The sequence below is a fragment of the Mytilus galloprovincialis genome, chromosome 1 (assembly GCF_965363235.1).
Source record: "Mytilus galloprovincialis chromosome 1, xbMytGall1.hap1.1, whole genome shotgun sequence".
Taxonomy (NCBI): Eukaryota; Metazoa; Mollusca; class Bivalvia; order Mytilida; family Mytilidae; genus Mytilus; species Mytilus galloprovincialis.
Window position 1 is genome coordinate 65,503,061 of NC_134838.1, and position 18,663 is coordinate 65,521,723.

At 32.6% G+C, this 18,663-nt stretch overlaps 1 protein-coding gene across 1 annotated transcript in view; it reads left to right on the forward strand.

Moving 5' to 3' along the window:
• LOC143085274 (uncharacterized) overlaps window positions 1-13,000 on the forward strand; it is a 31,736-nt gene extending 18,736 nt beyond the window's left edge. Inside the window, exons 6-8 of the mRNA XM_076261565.1 lie at window positions 7,956-8,203; window positions 9,851-9,984; window positions 12,796-13,000. Coding sequence (XP_076117680.1) covers window positions 7,956-8,203; window positions 9,851-9,982 — 380 coding nt within the window. The 3' untranslated portion in view covers window positions 9,983-9,984; window positions 12,796-13,000. The remainder of the gene's footprint in view (window positions 1-7,955; window positions 8,204-9,850; window positions 9,985-12,795) is intronic.
• Window positions 13,001-18,663: the final 5,663 nt, after the last annotated feature.

Consider the following 18,663-nt stretch of genomic DNA (forward strand, 5'->3'; position numbering starts at 1 on the left):
TTATCTATTTCTCAAAAATTTCAACGATCATGTTTATGATTTTTTTAAAACTTATTATCAGACACAAATATTTGGTTCAATAAATGGTACCTGTGCAAACCGGGTACATCAATAAAGAGACCATGCATGAACCTGTATTGTTTAATTGTGTCATACGAATTTTAGTCGACAGGATGTCACTGGAATACACAGGGACATGTGTCGAATATACGTCCTTGGAATACCTAGCTGAATTTGTCACTCTGACATTACATCTAACAATAATTCTGACATACCTTTTGTCAATTAGGGAGAAAGCCAAAATATTTATTTAATACGATAACGAAATAAAATTTAAAAAGGAAAAAAAACCTATACATTTTTCACCGAATATACCAGATAGGGTCACACATTTTACTGCATGTAAAGTGTCTTGACAAATGACCGTTCTGAATTTATTCCGTATATCATTCAAAGATTAGTTTAAAAACACAACTCTCACGGTGGGTATGGTTGTCCTGCGAGAGAACGTACTGTGCTGGTGATTTGGTCCTGTCAGGTGCTGGTGGGTCCTGATTCTGTGCTGGTGGGTTTGTTTACATTGTATCAGAAGGGCAATAAAACGACTGTTTTGTTGCTTAATTTTTCTCTGATGCGTCATAAGTACTATGCAAAGTATATTACAACAATATTATATTGCAAAAGTCGTACAAGTTCGTTAAACGGAATTGTCCTGACGCTGTGCTGGTGATAAGAAAAACGGTCCTGGTACTGTGCTCCAATGTCCTGGTTCTGTGCCTTTATATTTTAGTTAAAAGAAGCATATATTCAAGATCATTGATGCTGCATTGTTATTGACTAATAAACTGTTGTCTGCTTTCTTGAAATTGACATTGTTGTGAATCTGTTTACTGTTATTATGAGAGAAAAAATACACCTATTTTTTTTTTATTTTTTTTTAAATTAACTGTAATTTTATTTATTGGCCTGTTGATGGAACCCTTCTTGCCCCTTTTAAGATAAGAAAATATGTTAACGATTTTCGGGATTACGATCATTTTGCAAGATTACCAAAATACGTTGTAATTTATACAATACTTATATAATGCAGATGATGTGGTATGTTTGTTGTCAATGGAAAAATTTCCATAAGAAACCAAAGAAAGTATGTGTTAACAACCATATGTCATCGTACGACCTTCAACAATAACCGATAAAATAAAAATGTAAAAGGTTTTGCATAAAAATGGAGAGCAAAAATATAGAACAAAGGACTTACTGAGCGTTTGAATCATATGTCTTTAGCAGCTTTAAACACATTTGTTTGTGAACAATTGAGTGCTGACTATAAGAATGACAATAGTATTGCGGGTTTGCTTGTTTTGGGTTTTTTTTTCGGGGGAGGGGGGGGGATGGGGGATAAGTTAAAGCGAGGTTACAGTGAAAGTTTTAAGCTTAGAATAGTTTCCCGTAAGATTTAAAAGTTGTATTTTAAAAGAAAAATGTATCTTATAGCTATTAAGGTGGTATGGGAGTCTAAAATAAAAATGATAGAATTTGTTCATACTTTGCCAAAACGTAGTATCTATTGATATATGTTGAAAAATATAATAAAAATGATAGGTCACCGTGCATTTTCTCAAGCTACAGGATGTAACAAAATGACACATTTTGTATGGATTATACAGGAAAAAACATCATTTTGGGATTAGAAACTAAACAAAATGATAGAATTGTTAAAAACTTAAGAAAAAGATACCTTCAGACAATGATTTCAGAATTTCAAAAGAAAAAATAAGGTCACCGTACGTTTTCCACGCTAAAATACAAAATAGGAAAATTTCAGGTAGATTCCTTCAGAAAGTGCACTGTTTTAGTGTTACCTCCCCTTAAAATGCCAATTTTAAAAAAAAAATTAAAAACAACCAAAAATAATCAACAATTGCAAAAATATTAATATCTATAAGTTATAGTCTTATAAATTGGTTCTTTAAAATGAAAATTCATATTAAATATCTGCATTCCTGCATCAAATTTTGCTGACTTGATAGAAAGTCTGGACCTTTGGTTCTCTGTTTTTTACGATCCAAGATGGAGGAAGACACCCATACCACCGTTTTCGAAAAAAAATACCTGATAACCCTTCAGACAAAAAAAAAATGTTGAAAATATCTTACATATCACTTGCTGTATCTGTAAGATATTTTCAACATTTTTTTTTTGTCTGAAGGGTTATCAGGTTTTTTTTTTCGAAAACCTAGTACACACTAACAAAACTAAGATTTCTTAGCTTTTTCATTTCAAAATTCCAAAATAGCTTGTTAGCTAAACCGTGAGGTCATTGTTAGGTAAGGTAAAGTACCCTCCTTTCGAAGTAGCCTGGTCCTACAGACAGAAAGATGTGTCATTTGTCGGACTAGTCTACTCTTAAAGTAGGGTAGTTTACATAACTTACAATGACTTTTCTGTTCAGCAAGCAAGATAACCAAAGTAATCCCTTTGTCTACACACTCATTGAAATTGGCTGTAATATTGTAAATGTTCAAGCGATTGGGGCAAACCTACCGAGTTAAAAAAATCAAAATGTCTATCTACCTTGCACATTTTAGAAAATTCAGATCAGATAACGAAACTGGGTCCAGCAACATTTACAAGCAATTTAAGATTTTGACCCTCACAGTTTCCATTCACCACAAATATTCTCGTTTATACAACGAATCATTTAAATACAAAAATACGTATACGAGTTGCAGCCTTTGGTTATCTATTTTAAAATAATTGTATACGGATAAAGTTATGAAAGGCAGCAGGGTCACCTGGGTGAGGAGTCCATGTCATCTGAAATAAATGCTAAGCATATATCTAGATAGCGACAGATAACCATGACATTAAAAAACTCTTCTTTTCGATTTTTTTCGAACAAATTGACACATAAAATGAATTATATAGTATTGTGGAATTTTTAACTTGTGTTCAATTCGTTGGTTACACCTTTTACTAGAATAACAATCCTGTCAAGTATGAGCTGGGTAAAATATTTCAGAAAAGAAGATTGAAATGTGAAAGTTTCGGTGCGTCAGGCGCAACAGCATACGAACAGCTAACATGCCTCGTCAGGGTGGAAGCTAAAAAGTCCACGAAAATTTGATTTAAAACCTTTATTCGTTCCAACAAAGTTAATGATATTTTGTTGAGGATTTAAGAAATAATTCATGGAAGCCATAGATTTGTTGGAAATTTACACATGGCCTGGGCCAAAATTCGAATATCACGGCCCAGGCCATGTGTAAATTTCCAACAAATCTATGGCTTCCATGAATTATTTCGATTCTAATAGGACAAATACGATCATTAAAAAACTGAAGCGATGATGGGAATACCGTGTGTGTGGCTGTTCTATTTTACCCACTGTTCGATAAATGTAAAACAAATCTAATAAACCTGCATGAATGATTTCTTAACTAACGGCTAGAATAAAAATGTGATTACTTTTTTTACTTCTCAGTAAACCCAACATTTGCTATTTTAAATTTACATTTTTTATCGTAAGGCTACCGTCAAATTCACTGTTGACATGTTGTAACCAAGGAGCCGCCATGTTGACTTGCTGAAATCAGTAAATGTGCGAATAATGCAATAGAAGAGAAAACAAGCAACACCTACCTCAATACTTTATTTTAATGCAATTGTATCCGAGTTTAGAAGGTAATTGTTAACACAGCGAAATCCACAACCGTTTACACATAGGTTATGATACATGTGGATTTTCGTGGGAGGCATATTTAATCAGCCATTTGTGTACATCTTGGAGTCTGCGCTAAGTATAGATATATCGAGAATTTTATCACGGTGTTGTTTACAAAGCGAAAGAAGCATGTCATATTAGAATTAACCATCTACGACAACAAGATTTTTTTTTTGAATTTACAGCTCTTCTATAAATACATGCAAAGCAAACCTTGATTAAATGCTTGCTATGATTGTTCGGATGGTTGTAAACGACAGGTAAGTAGTATGTTTTCTATATACTAGAATTTGTTTGGACAATAAACATTAACTTCAATTCCTGTCAGTTTGTATTTGTCCAATCAAATCCCAGTATGTATTGAAACTCCGCCTACCTATTGTTTGAAAATATCCTTGGAGCAAACATAGCAAGCAAGTCAATCAAAGTTATTTCTTGCGTTTAAGTCTTTCGCCAAAAAATACTATCAATTTCTTTTTGTCCTATGTAAACTTCCGTACCATTTCCTTCCATTCATGATCATTAAATTGAACTGTAAAATATTTCTTGGTACCTTCTTATTTCCTTTATAAGTCTTATGTTAACATAATTATGACAATTATAACTTTTGTGAGCACAAGATTCACTGCACACTTTTAATTAAAGTTCTGCTTAATCAAACATTAAAATGTGAACTTAAGTTTTGAGACTTTTTTAATCGACACGATTGGGATTTTTGCATATGAGAACATGGTTTATATCTATTATTCTAACATGACGTCCTTCAAACGCTTTGAGTACACACCCGTGGTAAAATATGAATATATTGCCAGTGCTGTTCCGATTGTACTCCCACGTCATATGCTTTTTTATGAATGAGATACCCGACGTCATAGAACAATGACGTTAGAATGTAAGCATTTTACGGGAAAATACACGCTTGTGAATCCGAAAATCATCACAAGGAAACATACACAAATGATGCTAAAATGTGGCAAAAGCCCTTTATTGTACATCATATAAGACATATAAATAAATTATCATTCAAATTCATCCAAAACTGTCTAAATACATTATTTTAAATAGTTTAAGCATGTCACTAATGCAGTTTGCTCCGTTCTTTTACGCTAGTTTATTAGTGCGTTTATTTATGGGAACGGCAAATATTTGCCTACACCTAGAGCGCTTCGATCCAAAAGAATTGCCGTATGTGTCCTATCAGAATCGAAATAATTCATGGGGGCTATCGCTCAGGGGTAAAATATTTGTCATAAAGGGCCAACCCGTGGTAAAATCACGATATATTCAAGCCCCCATGAATTATTTCTTAAGTTGAAAATGCGGCTTTGAACTAGCTTTCAGTACCTGTGAGCATTTGTTGTTCAATAATGTGTGTCTTTGTGTTATTATTTTTGTGATAAATTGTTGTGTTGCTACACCACTGTAACAATGAAGGAGGAAATGGGGGGGGGGGGGGTTGAGTAAGTGGGGAGGGGTATGCGGAGCGCTAACAAACATGTCTATGCAGCATGTGCTTTGATCATTGTTGAAGCATCAATGTAAGGGGCATTTAATATCTTAATAAAACTATTTTTATTTCAGATAGTATATATTGTTATCTGATATTGGACGAAAGAGGTTGCCCTGTTATGTAATTGTGTAATATAAGTAACGATCATTTGAAAACACATATTAAACAGCCAAATGGATGCACAAGAGCTAAAATAGGAGTCATAGATCCTATTGACAATACTTATCTGCCCAATTTTATTGATTTTGTAACATTTGTTTCAAATATGAGCAACTTCTTATCCAAAATCACCAGCACCGTATCAGGACCCACCAGCACAATGACAGGACCCACCAGCACAGTATCAGGACATGAATAAATTGAAAAAATGATAAATTTTAATAAATTGCAATGTTTTTTCACAAAATAGTTTTGTCGTGTGGATTGCGGTATAGAAAGCGGACTCTATGAGCATTTTTGTTTTATTTTTTCAGTTCGAGATTTTCTGAAAATGAGCATTTTTGTGTTACGCTTACTGAAACAGTTTACAGGGTCAACTTTTTAATGCTTTACATATGAACCCATAAGAAACAAAATTGAAAAATCTCAACTGTTTTCTTCTATTTTTTATGAGTGAAAACGTCAAAAATCATCATTTTCGTCTTTGTTTACATTTTTTCATTGATCACCAGCACCCGTCAGGACCGAATCACCAGCACAGAACATTCTCTCGCAGGACAACCATACCCACCGTGACTCTTTTAATAAAGAAATTGAAATGTCCGATATTTCGATATTTACATTTCTATAACCTGGCAGCGGAAATATTATATTACATTTGTATATCTACATATTATGTCCAAGCTAAAGCTCTTCCTAACATCGCTCCTTGTCAATAGACGTTGAATAACATAATTTAAAAAAAAATATTATTTATAATAGTATAACTTTATTAATTTGAAAAACTACCTAGTCTATATACGGAAATATTCTTTATATAAATCAATGTACTTTAAATAAAAGAGGCATACTAATGAATTTCTTGTATATCATTGATTGTTACAAGAACACTGCATTAATTTTGTCTTTCTTATAATTTAAACTTTTCTTCCTCATCAAATTTATATATTTGTTTATCAACGAGATCTTATCATATAAGGATTTGATAACTATAGCTATCAGCACTGCTAGGTTATTTTGTTATTAAAAGAATATAATTACCAATCTCCCTCGAAAGAAGGTTGTTCAAAATGGTCGTCACACACCAACTTAAGCTTGCTATAGATGAAACTTTTTGCTATTGCTTTAAGGATGCACAACCATGCATTGCATGTCTTTCTTGTGTTGTGGGATCGGGAAAACTATGTACACTTTTGTCACAACCTTGTTTGACAGAACCATTCTACACTGAGCAAGACATTTTAACACTGTATGACGTCTACGGCAATACCCGATTGATTGACAATAACGCACGGTCGATAATCCCCGAATCTGTTTGTTCTTCGTGGTTTATAGATATCACCAGAAGTCACGTGACATTTTATATCGGACATGCCGACAAGATGGCGATTTCCAAGAACTGATAATAAATTTCAAAAATCGATTTTGATCTCTTTACATACAGAATTAAACTTTTTTATTGATGAACATGTGGTTTATTATGCTTCAAGAACATAATATCAATTTTTCATTTTTTTGCGGAGTTTCCCTATAATATCAGTTTGACAAGACAGCATTTTGTAACACGACTATGTAGTTGTTCACATCCAGATCAAAATCTTCATTCATGATTTCTGACATATCACAATTTGTTCATAAAATGGGTTAATTAATATCTATATATTATTGATTTAATTGTGCTGTGTTACAATCTAAAACTGCGATGTTTCTTCAAATTCAAATATTAAAATTAATAGAAAGTGGTCAGTTTTACAAGTATTATTTATTATTAGCCATTACAAATTACATTCAAGCAATTCAAGACTTTATTTAACTACAGTCTATTCCAAATCATTCTACATCTTATCAAGGTCCATGGAGAGACATATGGTACTGTATAGATCGGTTGATCTTTCAGGTTATATTTATTTGTTTAATTTATATAACTTCTATTTAATTTGCAAAGGAATCACATACCCTTCAAAAACCACGTGACATTTTATATCGGACATGCCGACAAGATGGCGATTTCCAAGAACTGATAATAAATTTCAAAAATCGATTTTGATCTCTTTACATACAGAATTAATCTTTTTTATTGATGAACATGTGGTTTATTATGCTTCAAGAACATAATATCAATTTTTCATTTTTTTGCGGAGTTTCCCTATAATATCAGTTTGACAAGACAGCATTTTGTAACACGACTATGTAGTTGTTAACATCCAGATCAAAATCTTCATTCATGATTTCTGACATATTACAATTTGTTCATAAAATGGGTTAATTAATATCTATATATTATTGATTAATTGTGCTGTGTTACAATCTAAAACTGCGATGTTTCTTCAAATTCAAATATTAAAATTAATAGAAAGTGGTCAGTTTTACAAGTATAATTTATTATTAGCCATTACAAATTACATTCAAGCAATTCAAGACTTTATTTAACTACAGTCTATTCCAAATCATTCTACATCTTATCAAGGTCCATGGAGAGACATATGGTACTGTATAGATCGGTTGATCTTTCAGGTTATATTTATTTGTTTAATTTATATAACTTCTATTTAATTTGCATAGGAATCACATACCCTTCAAAAACCAAGACAATTGCTACAACCAAGACAACAAGAACAACACCAATTAAAGGATTACCTTCTAAGTTAACCACGACAATAACCAAAGTTAGGACAATAGCTAGTAGACACTCAAATTCCATCACAAATAATGAAAGAAGCACCGGTAATACCAAACATGCGTTGATAACGATTGAAGTCACTACAAGCATGTCTTCATCCTCAACAAGACCTGCGCGATTTAGTATATATGTAAGTATGATGAAAGAAAATGTTTTATTTTAATTTCTGAGAATTGCTTTTCTTTAACACACGCACGTATCTGAGTCGAAATTGTTTCAGTAGAATTTTTAATAACATTATATAAAACAAATTGAAAGCTGGCACATCCAACTGAAACTCCCAACTAAAATGATATGAAAAACTTTTTTTTTCACGGGTAAACCATTCATATGAATACATAAATTCAGAAATAATTGCGTGGTTTTGATAAAGTCGAAAAATATCACTTGGTAAGTGATATTTTAAATAATAAAAAATCAATTCTGATATCTTATATCTGTATGTTGATTGTTTTCTTCTGAAATCGCAATACTTAATCTCGAACTTTAATTTTTCATCTGTATACATGTTATACAATCATAGTGGGATACAATCCCTAGAACCAAAGTTGACATATCTTATTTAAGTAGTTCGTCTTGACCTTTAAACTTTTGACCATACATCAATCGGTTTCTTTCTCTGTCCTATTTTATCCAAATGTATATGTTTCTGTAATTTCTAATCGAGCAGGGGAACTCGAGCTACTGTCAAGACACTTTTTTTCCAAATTGAAATCTGTTTTAAGTTACAGTGCCATTAACCTTTAACATAGACTCTTAAATGAACAGGCTTTCGTCTTCTCTATATTAACCATCTGAATTGGGTTCATTTCAAAACTCATACACTTCTGGATTTAAGAATTTGATACCGTGGCACTTTTTGGTTATAATGACAAGGTTAATAATAAAGTACGTTGTTTCTAATTTTCGGCTGGGTGTAGTTGACGAATATTTTAACTTTACTCTTCGACGTAAACGCAGCCATGGTCAACATAATTATACCCCATATACCTTCAATATGTTTCAATTAATGACCTTCTGCCCTTTGTACAGCAGTCATCCTACTCTGACTTTATACAACGTCACCAGTGTCCGAGAGGAAAGTTGATTAACAATGATATGACAAATACCGTCTCTTCCTTTTGCTTAAAAAAACTTAAACCTTGTTGATAAATACTCCGTATCAATTACACCAATAATACATGTTTATCCTAGGTACGAACTTTCTTTATCACCTTCATAGGGCTAGAGTTTAAATAGTGTTGTTTTTATTCGTTTATTTTTAACCTTTACTGTTTTTCGGTAATATCCTTTATTCCCAAACTACTTTAGAAATAGGAAATAACGAAAATACCAATGAAAATTCATATAGGAAAGTCCCCAATCAAATGTTAAAATGAAAAGCTCAAATATATCAAACGAATGGAAAACAAGTGTCATTTTCCAGACTTGATACAGGCATTTACTTGTGTATTAAATGGTGGATTAAATAATGGTTTTGAAGCAAGTTAAAACAGTTTATCATGTTTTTCATACACTTGGTAATAATACACTTAAGTTAAATTCAAACAAATTACTACACTGAGACATACTTAATGTGATTGGTAAACAACTTTTAAGTCAAATACTATAAATGTTTAAACAATAACGTAACGTTATTTTGTATTTGGTCTCTAAATAATTTAAAACATCACTTCTCAAAAAAACTGTGGAGAATGTACAAAAATCTTTTATGTTCAAATTAACTGAATCTGTCGTTAGACTTGATTGTTCAACATATTTTTCATTTGTGTTTAAGGCACCAGGTACTGCAAACAATAAAATAACTGAGAAAATTGCTGACATTTTAATTGCATCTTTATGTATCCTGGTGGGAATCACTTTGATATTGTTATCTATACTCGGGATTTTTCTCAAATATCTACCATAACGGTAAGTAATATGTTACTGCATTAACGCAAACCTTACACTTCTAAGAAGTTTTATAGTAGACATATCACTTACTTGGTGTTCTTCCCCAACGCTGTATATGTATTAAATATGAAATGTTGTCGACACGTCGATAGGATGGTGATTGAAGGAAAAGTCTATTCATTATATACATCATTGAAAGGAATATCAGGAAATCAATTTTATTTTTTTTGCTGAACTTTCTTTTCATATTTTTTTCATTTGATGCTCAATCTTGGCCCATAGATGTCTAAGAATATTCAACCACACATAAAATTGGTTCCTTTTACGCGTGAAATATAAAAAAAACTCAAAGGTCACGGAATAATTGGGAAGTTTTATATGTCAAAAAATGATATGCATGTCATTTGAAAAAGACGTGTTTATGAATTAAAACAGAGGCGAAAGATACCAGACGGACAGTCAAACTAATAGATTGAAAATAAACTGACAATGTCATGGCTTAAAAAGAACAAGACAAATAATAGTACACGAGACACAACATAGAAAACTATAAAGTCCTGATTAAAAGATTATGTCTTCATCATATAAAAAACTAAGCACAATTCCTCCCGTTAGGGCTTTAGTATCAAACCATTATAAACTATACAAGAAGAAGATTACCCGTATTATACCAACAATTGGGTATTGAATAAATATGTTTATTTCCAATGCAAAGAACCTCTGAGTGAATCAATATGTATACCAAATTATCCAGTATTTAATGACCTGACACCAGTATCGTAACTACATCCTTCTGAATAAGTCTGTTTAGAGGATTTGTTAGTTTTTGAGGTGCATGCCGACATTTCTATGCTTTTTAAGGAACACTTCCATTAAATATTAGATGTGAAATACCTTGACGTATAAGATTTCTGCATGATGATTTATATTTAAGAATGATGCCCTTTTACCGATGATGTACATTCTGATTTCGTCATTTTTTGAGAGCCAATTTATCATCCAAATAATTATGCATATGTGTTATTAAATGTTTGTATCAGATATTGTTTCGACGATGTGTCTTAGCTGATTTTAGTCATAAATTGTAACTAATAACAATACAGAAACAGGTTCGCAATAATTGGTGCACAGTTAGTTTCGATTGGAGTTCCGATAACTTGACGATATTAACATATATTTTTTCAAGGAAAAAAACGACTCCAGTCTTGCATTTGTCGAGCAATCACATGAATCAAGGAGAACAAGAAGTATCATTTAACAAAAGAGTTACGCCATTCAAAACTTGAGGAGTATATAGAAGTTCTGTATTTGATATCTTAAAACTAACTGTACCAAAGGATACTACTATATGCAATCATATTCGGAATTTTAAGATTTTGCTTTTTTGTTTAATTTAGCGACAAAAAGATAGTACATTGTATAAACATACGTGAAAACATTTCTTACACAGCCGGTAATGTATTGAGCTCTTTATTCATCAGGAAAAATGAATAACAGGACCACTAACGTGGTCATTTTGAACATCAAAATGTTGGATGTATTTCATATGCATTTTGACTCAATCAAAAATAAGGAGACGTGGTATGAAATATGATACAAGATGCCGTTAAACGTATATAATATAAGAACTATGCATTTTGATTCAAATGAGAATAAGGAAATGTGGTATATATGATGACTAAACCCTATAATAATACCGTACTAAAATATGTTCCTTTCTTAATTGTTTGTTATGTTTGGTCAAAGTGTTAGTTTATACTTATTGACTGGGTATGAGTGAAATAGTAAGTTTATTGTCCCCGAGTTGCAATTATTGCCCTGATGCGTAGCCGAAGTCAATATTTGTATTCGAATGGACAATACTATACAATTATTGTCTTTTGATGAGGTAAATATGCGGTTTTATTGACTTTTGAAAAAATGATATTCACTGAGGCCGACGGTATTGTTTTATTCCATAGTCCGAGAGAAGAAAAGGTATTTAATGACAAACATATACCAATTTTTTTTTACATGAAACATTTTACCATAACGTTGCATGTAAAAGCGCGTGATGTTAAGCGCGGTGAATAACACTTTCTCAGGTGAATATGCTTTTTTATTCAAAATTCAATTCATATAGAGAAACCTACTAAAATAATACCAATATGGAATAAACTAAACTATTTTACTGATATCCAGTAAGTAAGTGTTTTATTATACCGAAAGAGATAACAGACAATAAATGCCGGGCTAAATCAACTATCGTACACACATAAAAAGCAGAAAGAACACCATACTGTTTCACGTTTATTTGATATCTATTCTGAATGATGTAGTTTCGTCCTGCAACCCTAGATACAATAGTGAAACGTGACGTCGTAACTAAAGCGGTATAATCAACATTTTCCAATCCCGTAGCTGCATTTGAAATTCCGCGAATGTAATAACGCTTGTAGATAAATAGTTTCACCGAGTTGTTAGAGTTGGAAACTATTGATCGGCAAAAAATTCAATCGCTTGCAATTTGAAAAAATAATGAAAATATTGTGTACTTTTTTTTTTATATAGAAATGATAACTGAGCATGATTATGTAATATATTTCATGTCTGCTTCAACGGATACTGAAAATAACGGTTATGATAATGCAATGTAAAATTAAAGTGAGTTCACAAATTGCTACATTTGGCACTATAAATCGCCTATTAGTCATTGAGTACATATGTTCCCATGCAAACTGTATGTATGTTTGATTTGTGTGAATTCTATCCATAGATAAAAAGTATTGGTGCCTTAAAAAATATTTAATTTATCTGATTATAAAAATCCTTTTTTTTCTTTCGTTTCAGAACAAGCGCCAAGAGTAGTAAATCGTACTTCGAGAGAGGCTTGGGCGGAATAAATGTATTGGCAGCTCAGTCTAATTAATTCAGATCTGAAAATATCTATATAATAACAGATGCCGCTTTTTTTTCTTATGTATTTTACTCATTATTTTATGCTTACATTCGAAAACAAATTCAGTTTTTCTTTTTGTAAATATAAATATTATCAAGGTGGGCTTATTTTTAGTATGGACATTTTTTTTTAGTTCTGTAAAGTTCGATATCCATAATTAACACATGACAGAGGCAAAATCCCTTTGATCTTACTGTGGCATAATCTGGATAATGCACAGGTCAGGTGTGCATTAACGACTTCATTATTGCACAGGTCACGTGTACTTCACGTCCTTGACAGATGTTTACTGTACAGTAGTTTACATTTGTTGATTCCATTGCTACTACCGATATTTGTCTTTTTCCATTTTGTGAGAAATATCAAGTGGATACATGTATCTATACTCGGACATAAAAATCAGTCACTAAAGTCTTGATAAAACATCAGAATAGAAAACATACAAAACAAATGTAGTAGCATTACAATCAACAAAATACAAGTCTAAATAAGATTAAAAAAAAAAAAAAAAACACGGGTTGTTATAATACTAAAATATCATTTTTCCATCAATATAAAATAATTGTCATTAAAAAAAAATGAAAATAAATAATCATCGACATCAAAAGTTATCAGTGTCACAACCTGACAAAGTGAAAACTAAAAAAAAAAAAAACGCTTTTCATACATTTCTATGTACGGCTTAAAAACAACTTAAAATAACAATTCAGTGTTAAAAATTGAAAAAAAATCCTGTGAAGTTCACATCTTCGTTACAAAATTGAACACGCAGTTCTGAAAAGAGCTGTTACTTGGCAGTCCCCGATATTTTCCTTCTGGTTTTGAAACATTAAATGCATTTTCTGTATTTTTAATATTAACTTGTTCAGGTAGGATTGCACGAGTATCGGTTAATGGTTTGGGATCCTCAAGTTTTATCTGCTTATTAGATGGATTCAAAATGTTAGAGGCATCTTTTAGTATAGAATCCGCAGTCTTTTTTTGGTACGAACAGCCTTTTCACTCCTGTGACCTGTTCTATCCATTATCATTTGCTCACTGACTCCTGCTTGGTAAATCTAGTTGCAAGTGTTCTTTTTCCCGAATGGTTACTAAAATTCCCCTTTAATTCTCCCTTTTGGCAAATTGTCTTCACGAGTGACCCTAATCAATTAGCACCCAGTATGTTGTCAAACTTAACAGAACCATCTGATAAAACAGGTCTACGATAAAAAGGACTGCTAACAGATTTATCAATTTCATATATTGTATTCATATACATCTGATACGAGTCAAATATCTGACAATCCTTCTCTAAATATTGTCTGACAGATTTTGGTGCAATATAGCGATATCGTAGCCCTCCATTGTACGTTTTATTATTCTTACCCCGGAATTCAATATAATTTCCGTTATCATCTTCTCCTACCTGTATTTGTGAAATTTGCAGATTCGTCACGACCACGTAGACCAAATTATTTACAGTTGTAGAAAAATACAGTATGCAATAAACTTTTGGATAAATGATTACCAAACACAGACTTGTCCCACAATATTTCTTCCTGTTCAACTGAAATCGGATCTGCTTGTTTAACATTTATACCATACCCATCTGATGTTAATTTTTTCATCTGTGCGTCAAGTATTTGTCTAAACCTCAGAAATCTGTCACCAGACTCGTTCAAAAAGTTAAGATTAGAAACACCTTGTGTCCTCTTAGAAGTCCAGTAACAAGAAGATAAAGTGTTTTCGCGGGATATTTCTCTCCATTCTTTTTTCGAACTTCTACTACAAATTTCCCTAAAATACTGTTAATATCTTGAACAGACAAATCCTTCAGGTTTGGTATAATTAAACCACTACCAATTTTAGATTTCTTCCAGTCTTCATAGACATTAACTGCCCATTTTGTGGCTTTCTTTATGTTTTTGTTCTCAGTATCTTCAACAAGTGTATCAATTTCATGGTCTGTCATTTCTGCAAACCTTGATTCGACTCCTTGTCCCTGTTCTTCATGTTTTTCATCCTGAAAAGAGATAATATCACTTAATTTAACACATGGCAGAGGCAAAATCCGGCAGTGGCAAATATTTCATGAATATTCTGGGTGAGAACAATTAAACGATAAATCTAGTCGGAAGTTTCCGCAAATGATTATATCAAGGGTCCAAGTAGCGGATCCAGAACTTTTTATTAAAGGGGGAGGGCTGACTGACCTAAAAGGAGGGGGCGCTCGTCATGCTTCGGTGATCCTCTATATAATTAACCAAATTTTCCCCACAAAAGGGGGACCCGGGACCCCTCCCTTGGGTCCGTCTATGGGTCCACACCTCAAATTATGCAATAATGGGTCTGCGCGTGGCAGATAATTACAAAAAAAAGACGTACCTTGACGTTTTGGATCTTTCCGTTTTCCTAAGGAACTTGCAACCATAGATCTAAGTCTAGTCCTACGTCAAATGAAACAGCTGAGGTGTCGATTAAATCTCCAAACGCATTCTCATCAATCACATTACTAGGAAACTCTCCAAAAAAGTCCTCTATATTTACATTTCTCAGTTCCATTTCATCCGCCAATGTTTCTAATACTTATGATAAAATCATATCATCCTCCGATAATACATGATGAAATCCATCTATTTCAGCTTCTTGTTGGGCGGATGTGATTTATGCGGGCAAATTGTTGACGTCATGTGTTTAAACAGTTATTGGCCAATCAAATCGGTATATGTAATTTAATTCACACAGCACGAGATGACCCAATAACCCGAACTCCTACCTCGTTCGGGTTAAACAGGGTCACTCGAGCTGTGCAAATTAAATGACATATACCGACTTGCTTGGTCAATAACTATAACATATTTATTTTTTCTTTCTTTCATTCATTATGATTGTTTCATATCATTTTATTTCGACGGTTAATAGTTAACTTTAAATATCGAATTATTGTAAATAAACTCATCGTAGATACCATAATTTTTTTGTGGTCAATTTAGAAAATCAAATTCGATTTAGAAAGTAGCATATTGCTTTTGTAAAGGTTATTCAAAAATGTTCATTTTTATATGTAATAATTGTATCTTTAAAATCGAGGAAATAATTTACAGACGAACATATATTACTGTAACAGTGAATTTTATGTTTATTACAGCATTATAGTACAATTACTGTACCTAGACCGAACCCGCGACACCGTGGGTCGTCTGTGACTGAATTAAAGAAACTATTACGCCTTATTTTTTAGAATTATAAGACTTAGTGTCATTTGGTAAAGTCACACTGATAATAAGGTGATCAGTTATTCCCTGTATAATGACAAAGTTCAGGTGTGATTATTACCCGTGTAACTCTTAGGAAATTGCTACCATTTAGTTTATTACTTAGCGTGCCTAAAATCATGTTTCATTTTTTGAAACTGCACTAAGCTTCTGATCGATATTAAAAAGTGGTATGTGAGTTCTAAAACATTTAGTTCTATCGTTCAACACTTGCATGCACCTTTTAGGTGAAACACCACATATACATGCCCAGACAGAAAGAACATACCAGAAAGCAGTACTCATTTAAAACAAAAATAATTTGAATATACAAATAAGACGTTGTGGTATGATTGTAAAAGACACAACTCTCTACCAACGACAACTGACAGTATTTAGAAATTATCAACTATAGCTAGGTCACAATATGGCCTCAAACAATGAGCAAAACTTATATCGCATAGTAAGCTATAGGAGGCCCCGAAATGACAAATGTTAAACAATTAAAACGAAAAACAACCGGCCTGATTTATATATATACAAAGCACTTAAATAAAAACGAATATGATAAAAAGTAGCAAACGGCACTAAAAAACAGGCTCCTATCTTTGGACAGGCACATACAGAGTGAGGCTAATTACACGTGTATCCTGGCGCCAAACCATCCCCAGGTCTAGGATAGTGATGTAGTAGTACAACATAATAACAAACAATAAAAAAAATATGCTAACAAAAACACAAAGTACAAATCTGATAGTTCTCGCAGTTACAAATAGCTAGTTCAAAGCTAAAGCTAAGAATAACTATTATTGTATAGCAATATAATATTTCCCACAGAAAGTAACAAAAAGTTAGCGTGCAATAAATAGAGAATATCATATGGCTTTTTCAATATCGCATCCGTATCAACCCGAGACACCAATATAATCCCAAGAGCTTTGCTCGAGGGATTATATTGGCTGAGGGTTGATACGGTGTGTGATATTGAAAAAGCCATATCATATACACTTTATTATATACATATATCTCAAGTAGATGTTTCTTATGTGACATGACGACATACAGATAAGGAGGATTGAAATGACGTCATACAGATTATAGGTTTGACATGACGTCATACAGATAAGGGTTTTGATAAAGCCTTTGCAACAGTGACTGCAATCGATGACCTGACGTCATACAGATTAAAGGTGTGATAAAGCTTTTGCAACCGTGCTGATATCTATATCATCACGGGTGGCTGATACAGCACGCTTGCCATTGATTGTATTACACATACAATTTATCTGTATTTACTACTAAGTATATAATAAATTCTAATATTGCACTAGTGCAATAAATCTTCAAAATTCATGACGTCACCAACAATCAAATCTTAGTTTAAACCAGTTTTCACTTTTAAATATTATATTGCTATACAATAAAAGGGTTATTGCATGAATATTGGGGAATATTGTCCCTCGTAGAACATATATTGCACTCGCAAGCTCGTGCAATATAAAATTCTACTCGGGACAATATTCCCCAATATTCATACAATAACCCTATAATACAAAATCATGTTGCTGAGAATAAAACATCAATCAATCATGAGTGCAACTTAAAAAAATATCTAAATTATTTTGGTAGTTTGGGTACCAGTGATAATTCTAGAACACTTTTTTAACTGATAATTTTTTTTTTATAAAATCGCATCAAATTTACATAAGGAGGCTACCTTTTGCTCGTTTCATAGATACAGTTTCTGTTTAGTACTTTCTACGTTCCTGGAACCAGTATGCTCTTCAACACAATACAATTTAAACTAAACGTTAGTGACATAAAATGACTGCATTTTAGACAAAAGAACTAGGACTGCTTGAAATCGATAACATTAGTGGTGTGCCTCCTGCAACTAGTTTTCATATGTCATACTTTAAGGGGCAGATTAGGTCTTCTTCCGCTTAGCTTCATCCATGCCTATGAGCTTGTAAAATACAGGTTCCTGCTATCATTAAACCTATTTGCAATTGATTTTAGATTGCCCGAGACGGACGAAAAAACTAGCCGAAACTGGATTTGTAACACCTATATTCTTAAAAGTTTGAAATGGCTCAATTTTGTAGAATTGACCTTAATTCACATTGTAAGTGTAGTTTGCTTGTCCAGTATTTATTTATTGGTGATTTCGTTACTCTTTTTGGTTCTATTTTGAATACTTCTTATCGAATGTTGTATTAAAAAAAGGTAAAAGAAAGAGCTAGATATATATAAAAATAAAACGATCCAGCAACAGTCAATTGTCCTAAGTTAACCATCACATACACTGGGGGATCTAGGGTCCAAGGAAAGGGTGCTTAACTTTCAAAAAGGTAAAAAGAAACTTAACGATTATTAAGGGGGATTGCTCTAAGTCCATCTGCATCTGTCACTGATAATACTAGAATGTCCTCTCACCGCACCAAACGTCACCAATTACAGATAGGACAGTTTGTGGCTTGATCAAGTTCTGATCAATCATCAAAGAGAGAAAAAGTGAATGTT